Here is an 18,614-nt window from a genome sequence, read left to right as displayed (position 1 = left end):
ATTAACAAAGATCTTGCCAAAGTTATTCTTATCTGGGTACCATTAGCTAAACATACATAACATATAGCACATACCTATAATAGAAAATTTTATATAAAAAGACACTTTCAAATCCAGGCTTTGGATACTTTTATAATATACTCTTAACTGTGGCATTCAATATAAACACAAGGCCAAGACACTGTGCTATGGATTGTATTCACTGTAACTTTAACAGGATATAAATAATGCTACTATTTCTAGCATAGTGGATATATATGCTCTAGAAATGGATTAGTGGAAAAAAAAAAAAGCAAATAAACCACCAAAATATTAAAGCATCATAAAATACTAAAATGACCGCTAAACCTGAAAGAACATGAATACCCTAAGAATTACTTTAGAAAATGAAAAGATAGCATCATTTGAACAAATGACTTATTTACCTTAGAACTCCTAGAATGTTAAAGCTTATTACGAGACATTCTGTCAATTCAGTTTTCTATAATCAACCAGTACAAGTAATCTCCAGTTTAGAAACTTGGCTGTCTTCCAAAAATTGACTATCATATAATGTAGAACAAACTAGAATCTTGGACATCTGACTCCCAGGTAGGGCTGTCTACAATATCACACTGCAATAGATGACAAACTGCTCCTCTAGTATCTCTGTCAGGAAGATGTAAGCATAATGCACACACTGTGCCTTTTCTCGTTTTAAACACTTCCATTTGAATGAAAGCAGAAGAAAATGCTACAGTAGAGACTTGGGCTCTATTAAAGTTTTATCCTAACAGGTTGTGATATCTTGAATAAGTTACTTAAACTCTTTACCCTCAAGTTCCTTATCTTTAAATGTAAACTAAGGGGGAAAAAAGTAAACTAGATTCCATTTCTACCTATAATTATAGAGATATCATGAAATGGCACTTAAGGACAACACAAAGAAAGTAAAATTGGGCCGAAACAGGTTTGGCTCAATGGATAGAGCGTCGGCTTGGGGACTGAAAGTTCCCGGGTTCGATTCCGGTCAAGAGCATGTACCTAACTCTCTATCTCTCTCTCCCTTCCTCTCTGTACAAATCAATAAAAATATATTAAAAAAAAAAAAAAAAGAAAGTAAAATCGGTATCTTCTCAATAACCTGACACAATCCACCTCTGCTCTTTGCCAAGGAAAGCCCAAAGCTTTCTTAGATTAATGGCAATGAAATTCACTGCCATGGTGTCACTCAGCAATACTTGCTGACTGACATTATGACAAAATAACATTAGCATCAACTGAGGACTTCTGTTTAGCTAATGACTTAAGATTGAATGCTTCAACTCAGCAAAAAAACAAACAAAAAACAACAACAAATGCTTTACAGCACTGAAAATGATGTCTGTGAACATGCATAGAATTCTTGAAATTGGAAACTGCCAAAAAGATAATACAATTAAGTACAAGAATGAATTCTAACAGAGAAAGTAACATAATACAAACACAGTTTATATAAATTAAGCAATTAAAATGAAAAATAAAATATTAACTTGCAAAGTTTAAAACCAGTACGCACATTACAACCAATGCTATAATTTATTGCAATTACTTCACAAATATGTTGACTGATAAATTTGAACAAAAATTTTCAAGTTAAAAATCTATAAATCTGTTACTATTGACATCAGTATTTCCTGAGTAAATTACTTTTTTTTAAAAATCCTCACCTGAAGATATTATTTCCGTTGGTATTTTTTAGAAAGTGGAAAGGAGGAAGGAAGTGTGTGTGTGTGGGGGGGGGGGGCAGGGAGGGGGAGAAGAAGGGATGGAGGGAGAGAGAGAGAGAGAGAGAGAGAGAGAGAGAGAGAGAGAGAGAGAGAAATATCAACGTGAGAGAGATACACTGAGCCTGCATGTGCCCCGACCAGGACCTGGAAATGAACCTGGAACCCAGTTACATTCTTATACATGATGGTCCTTTGGTGATTTAGTAAAATTATAAAAACAGTTTTCTTACTGTTTTTATTCATAAGTGAGCCAGTTCATTTACATAATCAAATGGATAAAAAAGAAACCTTAAAAATGAGGACATATTTTCTATCAAAGTACACACAAAGGCAAATGGAAATTAATAAACATGTTTTTAGTTTTAGTTTAGAAGTATTATACTCAATTGGCAATGAAGTGTATATAGTTCTATTTTTGTTAACTATTTTAAATATATACACATTTACATAATCATATTCCTTTTAAAATCAGATACATGTACAAGAAAATGGCTACTTACCTGGTTAGGGTTATATACTAGGATTACTTGATCACAAAGTTAGCTACACAGAGAAATAATTTTCCTTTTTTAATGCCAATTTAAAAATATGACCCTCAAAATAATTTTCTTCTTTTATGCATGCCACAGACAGTCCTCTAAAAAAGAATTTTTAAAACCAGCAAGGGCTTTTGTTTTTAATAAGAAAGGCCTCAATAATTTAAACACTATTATAAAAGAAACCTAAAAATATTGACTAAAATAGGTAAAACATCTTCTGGAAAGTTATGAGAAATTGCTAAGCCAATATCAGGGGGAAGGTAAAAATCAAGTGAAGTACTCAAAAGTAGTCCTAAGAGTATTTTGCTAACTCGAGGAAGAGAACTGAGTTCCAGAAGTGTGGCTTTTGGAGCTTAAGGAAAATGGAGTATAAAAGTCCTAGCTCAAGACCTTACAACTAATACTCCAAACCCTGAAGAGTTTCACCCTCAGAGTAAGTGAATCAAAAGCAAAGACATACATTTGTAACCCTGAACTTCACTTGGACTCTACAGGAACCCTCTAACTTAGACATTGGATTAGGGTATTCATGAAATGGTAGTACACACAAGCATCTGGAAGAAACGAACCTGCCTTTGCCACAAAATTATTGTTACAATTTCTGAAATGCAATTTACAACACAGAGTAAACAATAATTAGTTTGCAAGGGAATATAAAATATGTAAGAGAAGCAAATAACAGAAACAAATAAAGGAGGTCTGCAAAGACTAAAAATATGGAATAATTAGACAGAGACTATAAAGTAACTATTATTGCCTTGTTCAAAGAAAACCTTGAAAATTTTGTAGGGAACTAGAAACCATAAAAACATGTCATAGTAATTTGAAAATAAAAAAGTCTAAAGCTGGAAAAAATATTTAAAGTATAACTGTCATGTTTACCAACATATTAGACACAGCTAAAAAGAATAGTGAACTAAAAGTTGGATGAAAAGACACTATCCAGAATGTTCTAAGTATACACAAAACTTGAAAATATAAATAGACGGGTAAAAAACACAGAGGATGAACAAAGGAGGTGAAATATTGGAATCTGAAAAGTAGAGGAGCAGAAATGGATAAGAGAAATTATTAGAATACAAATGATTTCCCTTACTCTTAACATAAAATAGAATTTATGACATTTGACACAAGAGCTCTCCACCTTATCTACTATACTGCTGTTCCTGAAAAAAATATTACCTAGCTGTCAATTATGATAATGTATCAGTCATGAATAATAACAAAACATCACTATATATAAAGCAGAAACTATTGCTAAAATAAATATATAAATAAACAAACCCACAAAGTAGATTCAGAAGAGTTAGTTAAAACAATTATCAAACTTGATAGAAAACACTATAAAACAACAGAGAAAACACATTTGGCCCCTAATATTTTAAGGGGTTAAACATAAAATGTTCAGTTAATTTCGGAAATCAGAAATCATGTAGTACTCATTCTTTAACCAAAATTCACCATTAGAAAAGAACAACAAAGAATAGACAAACCAACAAAATCCATTAACAGCAAGAAAGCCCATTAATTTAGAAGTTGTAAAACACTTTATTAAAATATTTCTTGGATCAAAGGGAAATTCATTATTGAAAGTAAAAAATACCTTTAAGAAAATAAAAGCAGCCTAAAGAATCAAAACCTATGGAATGGTTTTGAAAATAAAAGCAGCCTAAAGTATCAAAACCTAAAAAAATCTCACGATCTACTCCAAAGGCAATTTACATTGTGTATATATTAGAAATAAGATCTAGCTCAGTGAATAGAGTGTCAGTCTGTGGACTGAAGGGTCCTGAGTTTGATTTTATTCAAGGGCACCTAACTAGTTTACAAGCTTGATCCTAGGTCCTGGTAGGGGCATGTGCAGGATGCAACAAATCGGTGTGTCTCTCACATCTATGTTTCTCTCTTGGTCTCTCCCCATCCTTTTCCCAGTATCACTAAACAAACAAACAAACAAAATCAATGGGAAAATACCCTCAGGTGAGGATTAACAATCATAACAAAAAAGAGTAAAATGAAAAAAGATCCAAACACTCAAGTACAAGAGACAGTAAAATAATATATATATATGAGCAGAAATTAATGATATAACACACAAAAAGTAGATAAGTCCCAAAGGCAGAGATCATTTTGAATGAGAAGGTAACTTTTAGAATACACCCAAATTGTGGCACAATATGTTGCCAGGCACTATACATAGTTTACTATACTTAACCTTTCCAATATTTAACTATCCTCACAAAAATCACTCTGTTAAATTTTCCCTAGCTTCTGCATCAAAATGTAAGATGACAAAGAAATACATCTCCAAAAATCTTTTACCTTAAAACTAGACAAACTAAAGAGAAAACAATGTCATATTTGGTTCATTTTAATATTTTCAAGTAATGCAAAGATTAAAAAGAAAAACATGTACAATTCAAAGATGTAGTTTTTTCATAAACAATTATTCACTTGTAAGTTAATCTTACTTACATCATTAGACTTGCATTTTTCCTTGTGAGAATATATAGTCCACTCCAAAAGCATATATACTGGTCTGGTCAAAAGCCCAGAGTTCTCAATTCCTGACCAGAAGATTTCAAGGAGAATTGCTTTTCCCGTTATTTTCAGACTCTGAGAATCTGACCAGTCACACAACCTGATAAAAATATGAATAAGAATTATGTATTTATAATCAATTTGATCACTTTAGTTATTAGACACAGTATCTTGTCAGTTAACAAAATTCTAGCTAGTTGCTAAAAAGGAGGAAAAGGGAGATACCTGTAATTCTATCAACAACAAATAAAAAATATTTTAAAAATTATAGCAATTTCTGAATAGAGAAAGGTCATAATATATAAAATTTATCTATATAATAAAAGCCTAAGTGGCCATTATGACAGAAGGACCAGAACGACTGGTCGCTATGATGCACATTGACCACCAGGGGGCAGACGCTCAGTGCAGGAGCTGACCCCTGGAGGTCAGTGTGCCCCCACAGAGGGAGTGCCCCTCAGCCAGAAGCCAGGCTCATAGCTGGCAAGCTCAGCAGCAATGGTGGGAGCCTCTTCTCTGCTCTGTCCATTGAGCCAAACTGGTTAGGGCCAAAGTAACCTAATTTTAAGAGCATACACAAAACTTAAAATTATTACAGATTCAGTATTAAATCCTAGTATAACTTTTTACTTAAGCATTCAGTTACTAAAAATTCAGAAGTATTTAAATTATGAAAAATAAAAACACTTACATACCCAAATGTATAAGCTGGTGAAAAATTAAAATGTGAACTAAGGATACATAAAAAAAGACCTCTATTGCCACTTAAGGGCTGTGTCTAGAAATATGTTTTAAAAATAAATCTACTTCAACTAGTAAACTAGGTGATTTAGCCCTAACTAGTTTGGTTCAGTGGATAGAATATCAGCCTGAGGACCGAAGGGTCCTGGGTTTGATTCTGGCCAAGGGCACATGCCCAGGGTAAGGACTCAATCCCCAGTAGGAGGAAACTGATCAATGATCCTATCATTGATGTTTCTCTCCCTCTCTCTAACCCTCTCCTTTCCTCTCTGAAATCAATAAATATATTAAAATAAATAAATAAATAAATAAATGTATATAAATGATTAGAAAAATGGTATGTAAAACAGTGTAAATATAAAAAAGTGGATTTTTTTTGCAATTAAAACTTACTTTTGACTCAGCTGTCGTACTTCACTTTCAACTAAATTAAAGAAAAATTTGAGCAGTGTCAGGTAGAGCACCTTAGAGCCAGTAATATTTTCTGAGATTTGATGACAAAAATTTTCATTGAAAAGGCAAGACCTGAAAAACATGAACCCAACAAAAATACAAGCAATTTACTGAGTAATTTGTGGACATAGTATTTTTTAGCGTATTACTGAAATTGTAATAAAATATAAAGCAAGTTCAGTAAAATTTTGTTACTATTGTCTTCATTTAAAAAATTAAATGTCAAGTATTTAATGATATTACATTTTTAATAATACTGGTCTAATATATTTTTCAATGATTGTAATGTTTAATAACCATCTGGTACTCTCCCTTTGTAGTCTTTATATCACTGATAAAGAAAAAATAATGAATTTCATTAAAACCTTTTGATTCAGGTGACCAGCGATACACCCAATTTATAATACTCCCATAATCCCCCTCTTACTTAAGATAATTTTATTTTTTATTATTTAGCAAAATGAAGGTTATTTTAGGGCTATTTTTTAGAATTCCATAAATTTAGCATTTATTTTCTTTCTGATAGTAGTCCTGTCCAACAAAATGTTCTGTAATGATGGATATGTTTTATTGAAATGTAACTTGTGCAACAAAGAACTTAAACTTTTCATTATCTAATCTTAGGTAAACTTAAATAATTACATAGTATAGTGGTTATTGGATTGGACAACAGAGTTCTACAGTAGTTTTCCAAAAAGAATATAAGATTACTCAGAACTATAAATATAAAAGAAAATGAGTTTTAGGCAACTATTTACTACAATTTTCTTCTAACTTTATTATCAATTATATTAATCATATACCCTTCTTGTAACTTTCTCCTTTGTCTCTATCTTCCCCGATTACTGTTTAAATACCACATTCTCAGGTTAGAAAGGTCCTTATGATCTATTAAATTTAAGAATTTATTTAATATCCAAATTTGTTCTACAAGAACCTCCATGCCCATAAAGATGGGTACTATAGTATATTCTTTAAAAAAATAAAAATGTATATATACAATATGTGTGTGTATATATATATATATATATATATAAAATAAGATTTCAAATATATTAAAAAGTAGACTAATATCACCCCACTTACCTATATTCATACCACTTCTGTAGGCTCTTTCCCCCAATCCCTATCAAACCCAATTATTTTGAATCAAAATCTAGATATTTGTTTATCAAAAAATATACTTTTAAGCTGTCCAAATTTCATTTCCTATAGCTTTAATTAATTCATCCAAACATTTATTAAGCACTTTTTATGTTTCATGCGTTAAATTAAGCACCGAAGTTAAAGATGCTTAAAAGTGAGCTTCTACTCTTACGTCAAAGACTACTTTGGAAAGAGCAACTGGAATACTTTGAAGAAAAATTAAGAGGAAAAAGTGAAATCAAGACCAATGAAGCAGGTATTACAATACTTTTACATAAGAAGCATTTAGGGTTTTTAAAATAAAGGCAGCCCTGACTGGTTTGGCTCAGTGGATAGAGCGCAGCCTACAGACTCAAGGAAGGGTCCCGGGTTCGATTCCAGTCAAGGGCATGTACCTTGGTTGTGGACACATCCCCACTGGGAGGTGTCCAAAGGCAGCTGATCAATATTTCTCTTTCATTGATGTTTCTAACTCTCTATCCCTCTCCTTTCCTCTCTGTAAAAAAAATCAATAAAATATATTAAAAAAATAAAATAAAATAAAAGCAATGACAGTGAAGGAAGAAACAGATTTGGAAATTAGAAAGATGTCAGCGACATAAAGTGTATACCCTCCACCATGATACGCAAATGCTGTTGTGTAAAAATGTTTTCATACCAGTCACCTTCAAAAGTGAAAACACTGTTTGCTATATTTATGTTCTTATCCCTGACGTATAGCACAGTGCTTGGCTCCCAGTAAGTATTCAATAAACATTTGCTGAAAGAATGCATAAATGCATGCCAGCTAGTTTAGCTTGCTTCAAATATATCACAACCAAGATGATAGGTGGATCTTTATGATCTCAAATTTATAACCAAAGGTCTAGCCTTTGTTTGGCTAGGCAAGTATCTTTTCTCTCACTACTATGCACCCCCTAAAACTAAAACACTTGTACACACACACACACACAAAAAAAATACTTCCCACACAAAGGAAGGCTATCAAAGACAGAGAGCTATCAGAAAAGACAGGGAAAAAAATGATAAGTTCTGCTGGGGAGAAAGGAGAAATAGGACATTTGGAGAGAGTAACATTTAGAAGACAACAGAAGAAAAGCACATAGGCAGATGACAGCAAGTGCAGAGGCACGAAAGAGATGACATATTTAGTAAACAGAAAGTTAAGTTTCAAACTTCAAATTTCTAGCTGAAAAATATAACAAACACTGATGTTTAAACTTAAAAATATTAAATTTTTAATTTTTTTAAAATATATTTTTTTGATTTTTTACAGAGAGGAAGAGAGAGGGATATAGAGTTAGAAACATCGATGATAGAGAACCAACGACCAGCTGCCTCCTGCACATCCTCCACTGGGGATGTGCCCACAACCAAGGTACATGCCCTTGACCGGAATCGAACCCGGGACCTTTCAGTCCCCAGGCTGACGCTCTATCCACTGAGCCAAACCGGTTTTGGTTAAACTTAAAAATATTTAAACTTTTGATGACTAAAGTTTTATGATATTCTTATTCAACAAATTTTCTTAATTACTTTTTAAAACAATATGCAAGCTTAGGATTTTGTTAAAAAATAAGAACAAATAATGGTTTGGCTTTCTGTGAATCAATTTCATGCATTCAATAAACATTTATTTTTTAAATAAACTGACTGACAAACATAACCAATTTAGACATGACTTATTTATAAGAGTCTTACAATAAATATAATACAGACACTATATATCTACACATACAGTACATTTTGAAAGAAAATATTTACTTCTTTCATGAGTTCCTAAAAACCAGCAGAACTACTAAGTTAAATTAAATGCTCACAGGTGAAATTGCTTACCTGACAAGCACTTCTATTAGAGACCACGCTCCTTTCATACATGTTGGACACTGAAACAATTCTAAGTAATATTTTGACATGGTTGGGGACTTCCAAGGAGGATGCAGGTGAAGAAGAGCTGACAATATATGAAAGTATCGACCAGAAAACGTATCTATATTATTCTATTAAAAATAAACACACAAATAAAACACTTTAGCCAAAAGTATATTTTCACCAGCTAATTCAGTCTAAAACTATAATAATTATGGCCTAAGTTTCTTGCTAAATAAATGTATTTGAGCAAAAGATCACATAGATGTATCTAGTTAATTAAATACTACAAGGTATTTAGGTACACTCTAAATATGTATCTATACATTAGATAATACTAGCTTTTGGGACTAACTTATATGAAACGCCCATTTTATTTTTAATAATTAGAGATAAGAGTTCCCAAATGTGACCTGAAAGGAATTAAAGAAATTTTTCATGAAACGTTCCTTCTTATTACCAACACTAGAGGCCCAGTGAACAAAATTCATGCATGGGGGAGGGGAGTGACCCTCAGTTCGGCCTGCACCCTTTCCAATCCAGGATCCCTCGGTGGATGTCCAAATACCGGTCTAACAACCCTCTACAATCCAGGACCATTGTCTCCTAACCACTCATCTGCCTGCCTTATGCCCCAAACTGCCCTCTCCTGCTGACCTAGTCGCCCCCAACTGCCCTCCCCTGCTGACATGATTGCCCCTAATCCTCTGCAAGCCTAATCTTGCTCCTAACTGCTCTACCCTACCTGCCCGAATACCCTTAACTGTCTATGCCTTGGCCCCCACCACCATGGCTTTGTCCAGAAGGAAGTCAGATATCTGGAAGATGGTCAGTCAATCCAGTCTAGTTAACATTTTACCCTTTATTAGTATAGCTAGATTATATAGGATAGGATTTATTAAATGGGGGGGGGGCCTTTTCAGCAGGAGGAGATGCTCTTGGCAGACAAAAATACATAACCCCTATATCTACTGATAGCGAGTCATATGCATTATATTGCCAAACGGTTATTAAAAAATTGAACCACTTTCTTACACCTTATACAAAACAGCTGTTACCCTTAATGCCCCTCCTCAGCCCCCACCTTAGGTTCTGCCTTCACAGTTCACCCATATTAGGTTGTGATTGGTCAGTTTCTATGCCAGTCAATGTCAAAAGCTCTGCCTCCTAGGCAGCCATTGGCTCCTCTGGGAAATCCAGAATGGCCCCACCTTCATGTTGGCACCAGCCCTTCAGTCAAATCCCAAGTCTGCTACCAGGTTATCTCTGGCTGCTGAGAAGTGGCACCTCAGGTCTCTGCTATAGGCAATTTTGAATTCTCATCCCTGACCTAACTTTCTTATAATGCAAGCTCCGTGAAGGCAAGTATTTGTCTTGTTCATTTTTAAATATGTATTTTATTGATTTTTCAGAGAGGAAGAGAGAGGGATAGAGAGTTAGAAACATCGATGAGAGAGAATCATCGATCAGCTGTCTCTTGCACACCCCCTATTGGGGATGTGCCTGCAACCAAGGTACATGCCCTTGACCGGAATCAAACCCGGGACCTTTCAGTCCGCAGGCCGACGCTCTATCCACTGAGCCAAACTGGTCCCAGCTGTCCTGTTCATTTTTAGTTCACTCATAGACTTTGCCTGTGTCCATGCATCTATGCTAGCACTGCATGGTAATGGGTCAAAAGGTTGTTTCGGTAGTCATGGTCATTGCCTATACACACACACACACACACACACACACACACCCACACACACACACACACACCGTATTTTCCGGCGTATAAGACGACCCCCTAATTTTACAGTTAAAACATAGGTTTAGGCCTATATGCGCTGTATAAGACTATCCCCCACTTCCAAGGCAACACCAGGTCTATTTTTTAATAGACTGCCTCTCTGACTCTGGGCAATCTGAGCAGGCTTTTTATGCATGCAAATTATACATGTTCTGTACCCGAAGCTACACTGTGTTCTAGTAAAAAGCCTGCTCAGATTGACCAGAGTCAGAGAGGCAGTCTATTAAAAAAAGAACTGGTGTTGCCTAGGAAATGGGGGGTAGTCTTATACAGCGAATATAGGCCTAAACCTATGTTTAACCGTAAAATTAGGGGGTCGTCTTATACGCCGGAAAATACGGTTTGTGTGTGTGTGTGTGTGTGTGTGTGTGTGTGTGTGTGTATGTTAGTCTAACATAGCTTAAACCTGTTATTTCTTCAAATTGGCACCTTGCTGATGAACATGATTAGAAAGCTACCTTTGAAAAGCTATTCCTATTGGTTTTCACAGTTTAACAAGTATGTTTCTATACTATAAATAAAAACGGTTATTATCAATGTTCTAAAGGAGTAATTTACTAAATGGCACTCTAGGTCATTGTAGTGTAATGTAGTCTAATTTCACTGCCATGACACATACACATAAAAATAAATAAATAAATAAATAAATACAAATTTTTTTCCAAGATAAAATTAACTTGGAAATTCTGAGAAAATAGTAAGTGAAAAACACAAAATAATACCTGTAATGTTTAAAAACAGAAGAGAAATAGTAATAAATGGGTACCACATTTCCTATTAAAATGAATCAAGAAGTATTGAAGAGAAAATAAGCTGTAAGCATATAAGAAATGCAAAAATGTTCCTATTTTACATTCTTTGAAAGACTGTTCTTACTTGTAGAATATTCTCTAGAAGAGCATGAAGAAGGCATACAGGAGGGATATAATGTGCTTGCAAAGAGGAAAGCTCTTCAATTGCTTCTTTAAAAAACTGGCCTTCGATGAGACTTTCAATTAAATTTAATAGACCTCTGGGAATTTCAGCATTTTTAACCTAAGAAAGGAAAGAAAGAGTCTATGACTCAAACAAGATAAAGGTAAAATCCTGGGATCAAATCTTGAATTATCAAGGAGCCTTAATTTCCTCATCTGTAAAGTGCCAATTAAGTCTTGACTTTATAATTCCCAGGATTGTTACATGGTTCAGAAAGGATGATTTACTAGTATATAAATGTGTTTTACAACTATAAGGCACTGCAAAAAATAGACTGCTTTACTTATTTCCTGTTACCTTAAATAGTAAGGAGAAATACTACCTCTAAAAGAAAAAATTTAATAGGCATTTGCAAAGTCTGGCTGATGATGAGGAAACCTAAGTTAAGAACTATAATTACACATAATTCCTTAGGTGCAAAATTATTTTTATCTTTTTCAACTTATAAGCAAACTATGTCTGTTAAGATATACTAAATATATTAAAATTCTTCAAGCACCACAAATATTTGCAAAAGTAACAACTGCATAATGCCATTAAAATTACTCTGAGACTGCACATTAATATAATTCTAAAAGTTCCATGAAATACATTTCCCTTGGTCAAAATATTTTTAACAATGCAAGTTAACCACTTTGAACTAGTCAAGAATCAAAAATACTCTAAAAGACTCCATGGAATAAAATAATCATTTTAAAGAGGTGAAAAAGTACATAAAAGGTATACACATTTTTAAATACTAATCTATAAGTATAGTATTTATAAAAGCAATAAAATATGAGAAAAGGGATATAAAACTCATCTGTGATGAGCACAACATTTTAATTCTTATTAGATTTTACTACTATATAAAAATTTTTGAGGCTATGACATTATTTTTAGTGTTGATTTCTAATTAGAAAAACTACATTTAAAATTTAATAGGGGTCCTGGAGTCGTCTCAATACACCCAGGTGTGTGTGCGGTACATACAAGAATCTACCAATGAATTCATAATTAAGTGGAACAACAAATTGACGTTTCTCTTTCTCCATCCCACTTCCTCTCTCTCAAATTAATGAAAAAAAAAAAAAAAAAGGAAACTTTGTTGGGCAGACAATACATTCCTTTACATCAAAACACTAACAATAACAAAACATAAAGCTTCATTTTTGCCCCGTCACCACCCTACTGCAAGCCCCTTACCTCAACATTGTATACTGGTTGTTTATCTATCTTAATGCAGCTGTATCTGATAGCCTACAAAATATCAATCATATAATTACAATTTAACATTTTTTTGGTCAAAAAATACATTTCAGTTTACAAACTTACAAAACAAATTCTGATACTCATGTTTGCTTAGGCTGGGGACATCTATCATTTCAGGCTAACAGTACTCTGATGAATATGAACATTCTCTATTTTCTCCTTCTAAATTTAAGTAACTTAAAACGCAAATTCATATTTACTGTGAAGATCTGGAGAGGTCCACTGTCCTCACTATTTTAATAATAAGAAATGTAAATAGGGAAAACATTTCATATAATGGTCCATAGAAGAAAAATATAGTCATGTTTTCAATAAAATCACATGTATACCACCTTCCTCTATTGTTATAAAATACCTACAATTACATACTTGTTTAAAATATTAAACTAAAAAAATATCTTCCACAAATAGAAAAAAAGGTAATATTCTGATTATATGAAAAGCTAATTTACCAAACCATAATTTTTCTTGAGCTTATCAGATAGCAGAGGACTCTTAGTGCAATCAACTAAACTGAAATATAAAGAAAGACAGGAGCCTCTAAGGAAACGGGACATGAGCACTAATTTATCCAAGACACAGCATGGTAAAAAGAGAAGGCCTCCATTGAAGAAGGTAAGAAAACTTCAGCTAAAATTTTCACCACTAGCTAAAGGTCAAGTGAGGGCTGTATGAAGAGAACAGAAACCCTGGGAATCAAAGACATAAGGTGAGTTAGCACTCAATAGAAGGATTTTCTCCATGGATCTCATCAGGGTACATGGGGGGAAAAAAAGGAGACAGACAGGAGACTAAAGAAATCCTCCCTCTAGGTCAGTGGTTCTTTTCCTTCCTAAAGCCACAACCCTTTAATACAGTTCTTCATGTTGTGGTGACCCCCAACCATAAAATTATTTTCGTTGCTACTTCATAACTGTAATTTTGCTACTGTTAATTAATCTTAATGTAAATATCTGTGTTTTCCGATGGTCTTAGGCTCTACAGTTGCGACCCACTAGCAGGGTTGCCTAAGACCATCGGAAAACACAGATACTTACATTATGATTCATAACAGTAGCAAAATTACTGTTACGAAGTAGCAACGAAAATAATTTTATGGTTGGGGTCACCACAACATGAGGAACTGTATTAAAGGGTCACAACATTAGCAAGGCTGAAAACCACTGCTCTAGGTGAAGGCCCGGGCAAGGTGAACAGCGGTCGCTATGGGAAAGGCAGCAAACCCTGTTATATATAATTTATCTATAATCATGGAGGTATTAGCAGTTCATTCAACATATTTACTAAGAGGCCAAATACTTACTGGTCATAACAAATTAATTAAGAAAAGTATTTTAAGAAACATTAAACATAATAAGGAGCCATTAATTATTTTTATTATTATAATTATTGTTTTGGTTATGCCACAGAAGAAGAGGAAACGATACAAAATCTTTAGCATGCCGAGTTTTACCTGAGCTCTATATATGTGCTTCCTTAAGGCATTTTTTATTTCAACAATATCCACATTTGTCCTGATATCCTTGGTTTCTGATTCTTTGGCATGATCAGCAAAAATAGAAATCTTCCTTTCTTCCTGCATACATGAAAAAGTATTAGACAGTGTAATAAAGTGTCAACATAAGTGATTAGTATCACAATGGACAATATAATAAAAGAGCACATCCATGCAGTGTTAACCACAAGTATCCTTCCAATCATCCCTAAAAATAAAAGGGTAATATGCAAATTGGTCAGGATGCCATCACAGTAATGACCGAACAACAGGCTGCATGGGGCAACCAGGCTGGCAGGGGGGTCAGTTGACAGCAACCAGGACAGCAGGAGGGGCAGTGAGGGGCAACCAGGCCAGCAGAGGGGGAAGCAGTTGGGGGTGACCAAACTGGCAAGGGGGTCAGTTGGGGGTGACCAGGGTGGTGGGGGAGGGGGCAGTGAGGGGCAACCAGGCAATCAGAGATGGGTAGTTGGGGGCAACCAGGCCAGCAGGGGAGGAAGTTACGGGCAATCTGGCTGGCAGGCATAGGTGGTTAGGGGTGACTGGGCTGGTGGGGGGATCCTAGATTGCGAGAGGGATGTCAAACTCCTGGTTTAGGTCTGATCCAGCAGTTGGACATCCCCCAAGGGGTCCAGGATTGGAGAGGGTGCAGGCTGGGCTGAGGGAAACTCCCCTCCTGTGCAAAAATTTCATGCATCAGGCCTCTAGTCTTATACAAAGACTGATCCTTTGGCATGATCAACAAAAACAGAAATCCTCCTTTCATTCTGTATAAATAAGACTAGAGGCCCTTTATATAAACACTAGAGGCCCAGTGCACAAAATTTGTGCATGGGAGAGGGTCCCCTCAGCCCGGCCTACACCCTCTCCAATCCTGGAACCCTCAGGGGATGTCCAACAGCCTCTTGCAACCTGGGACTGCTGGCTCCTAACTGCTTGTCTGCCTGGCTGATCCCCCTAACCCTCTGCCTCAACCTACACCTGGGACCCAGGATTCCCTCCTTTGGCCAGTGGCAGGCATCCAGGACCCAGGCTTCCCTTCTTCTGCCTGGCCACAGACACCCACGACCTAGACCGGCTTCGCCCGGGGCCAGTGCCCAGGACCTTGCCCCTCTCCCGGAACACAGGCAGAGGCACAGCCGCTGGCACCCAGGACTGTGAGGCGGGTAGCTTGTTTCTCTCCAGGGCTGCAGCCTGGCTGGCCCCATTCCTATCTCACAAGCTCATTTGTACCTGGCTGGTCCCCATTCCTCTCTCCCCAATGTTGAGTGTCTGAGCCTTTATGGAGTGAGGATGTGATGACCATTTGCATATTAGCTCTGTATTATATAGGATTATACAATTTTAAAAAAGTTTTATTTTTTACTTATTTATTTATTTAATATATTTTATTGATTTTTTTACAGAGAGGAAGGGAGAGAGATAGAGAGCTAGAAACGTCGATGAAAGAGAAACATCGACCAGTTGCCTCTTGCACACCCCCTACTGGGGATATGCCTGCAACCAGGGTACATGCCCTTAACCGGAATCGAACCTGGGACCTTTTAGTCCACAGACCGACGCTCTACCACTGAGCCAAACCAGTTTCGGCTTAAAAAAAGTTTTAAAAAAGCAAACAGTTCAATTTGGAAAGTTTTACCTCATATTTACATATGTATTTTCTTAAGGTATTTTTCATTTTAACCTGTCCCAAATCTTTCCTAGAATTTCTCTTGTGTTTCTTTATACCCATACTCACTTGTTATGATCCATTATTTAATTACCTTTATCATTCTCTGAAGAATCTCCTGAATATATGTCTACAAATTTAAATCTACAATAAAAGCATAATATGCTAATTAGACCAGACATCCTTTTGGATGACCTTCCAGAGGAAGCCAGGGCTGCGAGAGAACCATAGGTCCTGGATGCCTGCTGGCAGCCAGAGGGAAGGAAGGCATACTCTTGCATGAATTTCATGAATCGGACTTCCAGTTATAAAATAAAGTTATAACCTAGAAAAATTAACTCAAGAAGGATCCCATTTTAAAGACAAGCTTTCTTATTAAAATGGTCTATATTATACTAGAAAAGAGAACAATATAAACTAATCTTTATACCAGAACGTGTTACCCAAACTACATACACATGTAGTCTTAAGGTACTTTTCATTTTATCAATTTTAGCCGGGACCGGTTTGGCTCAGTGGATGGAGCGTCGGCCTGCGGACTGAAAGGTCCCAGGTTCGACTCCGGGCAGAGGCATGTACCTTGGTACATCCCCAGTAGGGGGTGTGCAAGAGGCATCTGATCGATGATTCTCTCTCATCGATGTTTCTAACTCTCTATCTCTCTCTTCCTCTCTGTGAAAAATCAATAAAATATATTAAAAAAACAAAACAAAAACAAACAAACAAACAAAAACAAAAACAAAAACAATTTTAGCCTCTTTTTTATTTTTAGAACATTTGTGTCTTTTTCTTTTTTGTTACATTCAGGCAAAACAAAGTATTTGAATATCCTGATTATTAACTCAAATTTATTTGTGTGTATATGTAAAAATACTTTCATTGTGAACCAAAGTTAACCACAACATTATGCATATCACACCAGATTAACACAAGAAGGATTTTCCCATAAGATGTGCAGGTTAATATTCAACACAGCAAGTGTCAATATTTAACACATCACAAAAAATCAAGACTATGTATGTCTACATTATACTAGGGAAGAGCCAAAACAAAACAAAAAAAAACTTTAGCTTAGCTTATAAAGTTTTACCTGATCTCTGTATGTGTGCTCTCTGAAAATACTTTTAATTTTATCATGTTGCACATCCTTCCTGGAATCTCTCTCTTTTTCTTTTTTGGCTTTTTTTCTCAGAGTATAACTCCTTTGAATGTCTTCATCCTTTTTCTTAATTCCTTTCTACATGTATTTAGACAACAAACAAATCTTAACATGAGTATGTTATCCAAGTAAACCTAAGATTATTCTGACTTATAACAATACAATACATTTTAAAATTAGTAATTAAGTGTGTGTGTGTGTGCGTGTGCCTGTGTGTATATGTATGTATATAAGGAAAACTCATCCAGTGTTGAAGAGGGTATACCATAAGTATTATAACATATTTTGGAAAACAGTTGGGTATTACTGAGTACAACTGAACATGCAGGTTCTATTCCCAAGATAGGAATTCTACTCCTAGGAATATATCCTAAGCTAGAGAAACTCTTAAAAAAATACACACCAAGAGACATGGAAGAAAATGTTCATATTGCTCATGGCAGAAATGTTCATAATTGCAAAAACCAACCAATTAATCAAACACCAACAAAAAGAAATCCAGCAAAAAAAGCAAGTCACAGATTATAAATACCATGAATTTTATATTCTTTTAAAAATTGCACATAAATGCTTTATAAAAACTTTTGTACATATAATTAAAAACAATTTTATAAATAACATATCTGGCAAATTTAAAAAATAGCTGTAAAATAGCAATTATTTTTAAATTGAAAGATCTTACCTGATTTCTGTATGTGTGCCTTCCTAAGGCATTTATTGCTTTAATAAATTTCAAATCTTTACTGGACTCTCTGAATTTTTCTTTTCTGTGATGGTCAGTGAAAATAGAACTAACAACATCTTCATCATCATTTTCCATTTTTTTCTGCATATTTGTAAAAACATATTAATGTTTTTAACCATAACCTCAATACAACCAAAGCAAGTGACAACTGAAAAACCCACTCAAGAAGATAGGTTTTGTTGTCCTCTCCTTCCAGAGAGCATGCCCATGACTTGCCTCTCAGGCATGCATATCTTATACTCTATAGGGGACCCATGAGACTTGCAACCAGGCGAGCAATAAGCAGCAGCAGCAGCTTGTCCCCAGCTAACGCCCTGAACCTGTCTCCAAGCCCCCTTTTTTTCTGACTTTTCCATGAGCCAGAGCAGCCCTGCCTAGATTCTCTCTTGTTCGGTGTTTCATTATCCCCAGCTTTAAATAAACATACACTCGAAATAAAAACAATTTAAAAAGTAAAAAGTAGGTTTTGTAAAACATATGCATGAGATTAA

At 35.1% G+C, this 18,614-nt stretch overlaps 1 protein-coding gene across 2 annotated transcripts in view; it reads right to left on the bottom strand.

Annotated features, from left to right (window-relative positions):
• Window positions 1-18,614, bottom strand: part of SLF1 (SMC5-SMC6 complex localization factor 1) — a 63,422-nt gene that overhangs the window by 19,246 nt on the left and 25,562 nt on the right. For both annotated transcript variants that reach the window (XM_036410066.2, XM_045571738.1), the window contains 8 exons: window positions 18,061-18,204; window positions 17,310-17,456; window positions 14,509-14,631; window positions 12,990-13,043; window positions 11,706-11,864; window positions 9,005-9,168; window positions 5,963-6,094; window positions 4,763-4,928 (listed from right to left, as the gene is read on the bottom strand). In XM_036410066.2, the coding sequence (XP_036265959.1) occupies window positions 4,763-4,928; window positions 5,963-6,094; window positions 9,005-9,168; window positions 11,706-11,864; window positions 12,990-13,043; window positions 14,509-14,631; window positions 17,310-17,456; window positions 18,061-18,204 (1,089 nt within the window). The remainder of the gene's footprint in view (window positions 1-4,762; window positions 4,929-5,962; window positions 6,095-9,004; window positions 9,169-11,705; window positions 11,865-12,989; window positions 13,044-14,508; window positions 14,632-17,309; window positions 17,457-18,060; window positions 18,205-18,614) is intronic.

The sequence above is a fragment of the Pipistrellus kuhlii genome, unplaced genomic scaffold (genome assembly GCF_014108245.1).
Source record: "Pipistrellus kuhlii isolate mPipKuh1 unplaced genomic scaffold, mPipKuh1.p scaffold_m20_p_4, whole genome shotgun sequence".
Classification (NCBI taxonomy): domain Eukaryota; kingdom Metazoa; phylum Chordata; class Mammalia; order Chiroptera; family Vespertilionidae; genus Pipistrellus; species Pipistrellus kuhlii.
This window is presented reverse-complemented; position numbering and strand designations above follow the sequence as displayed.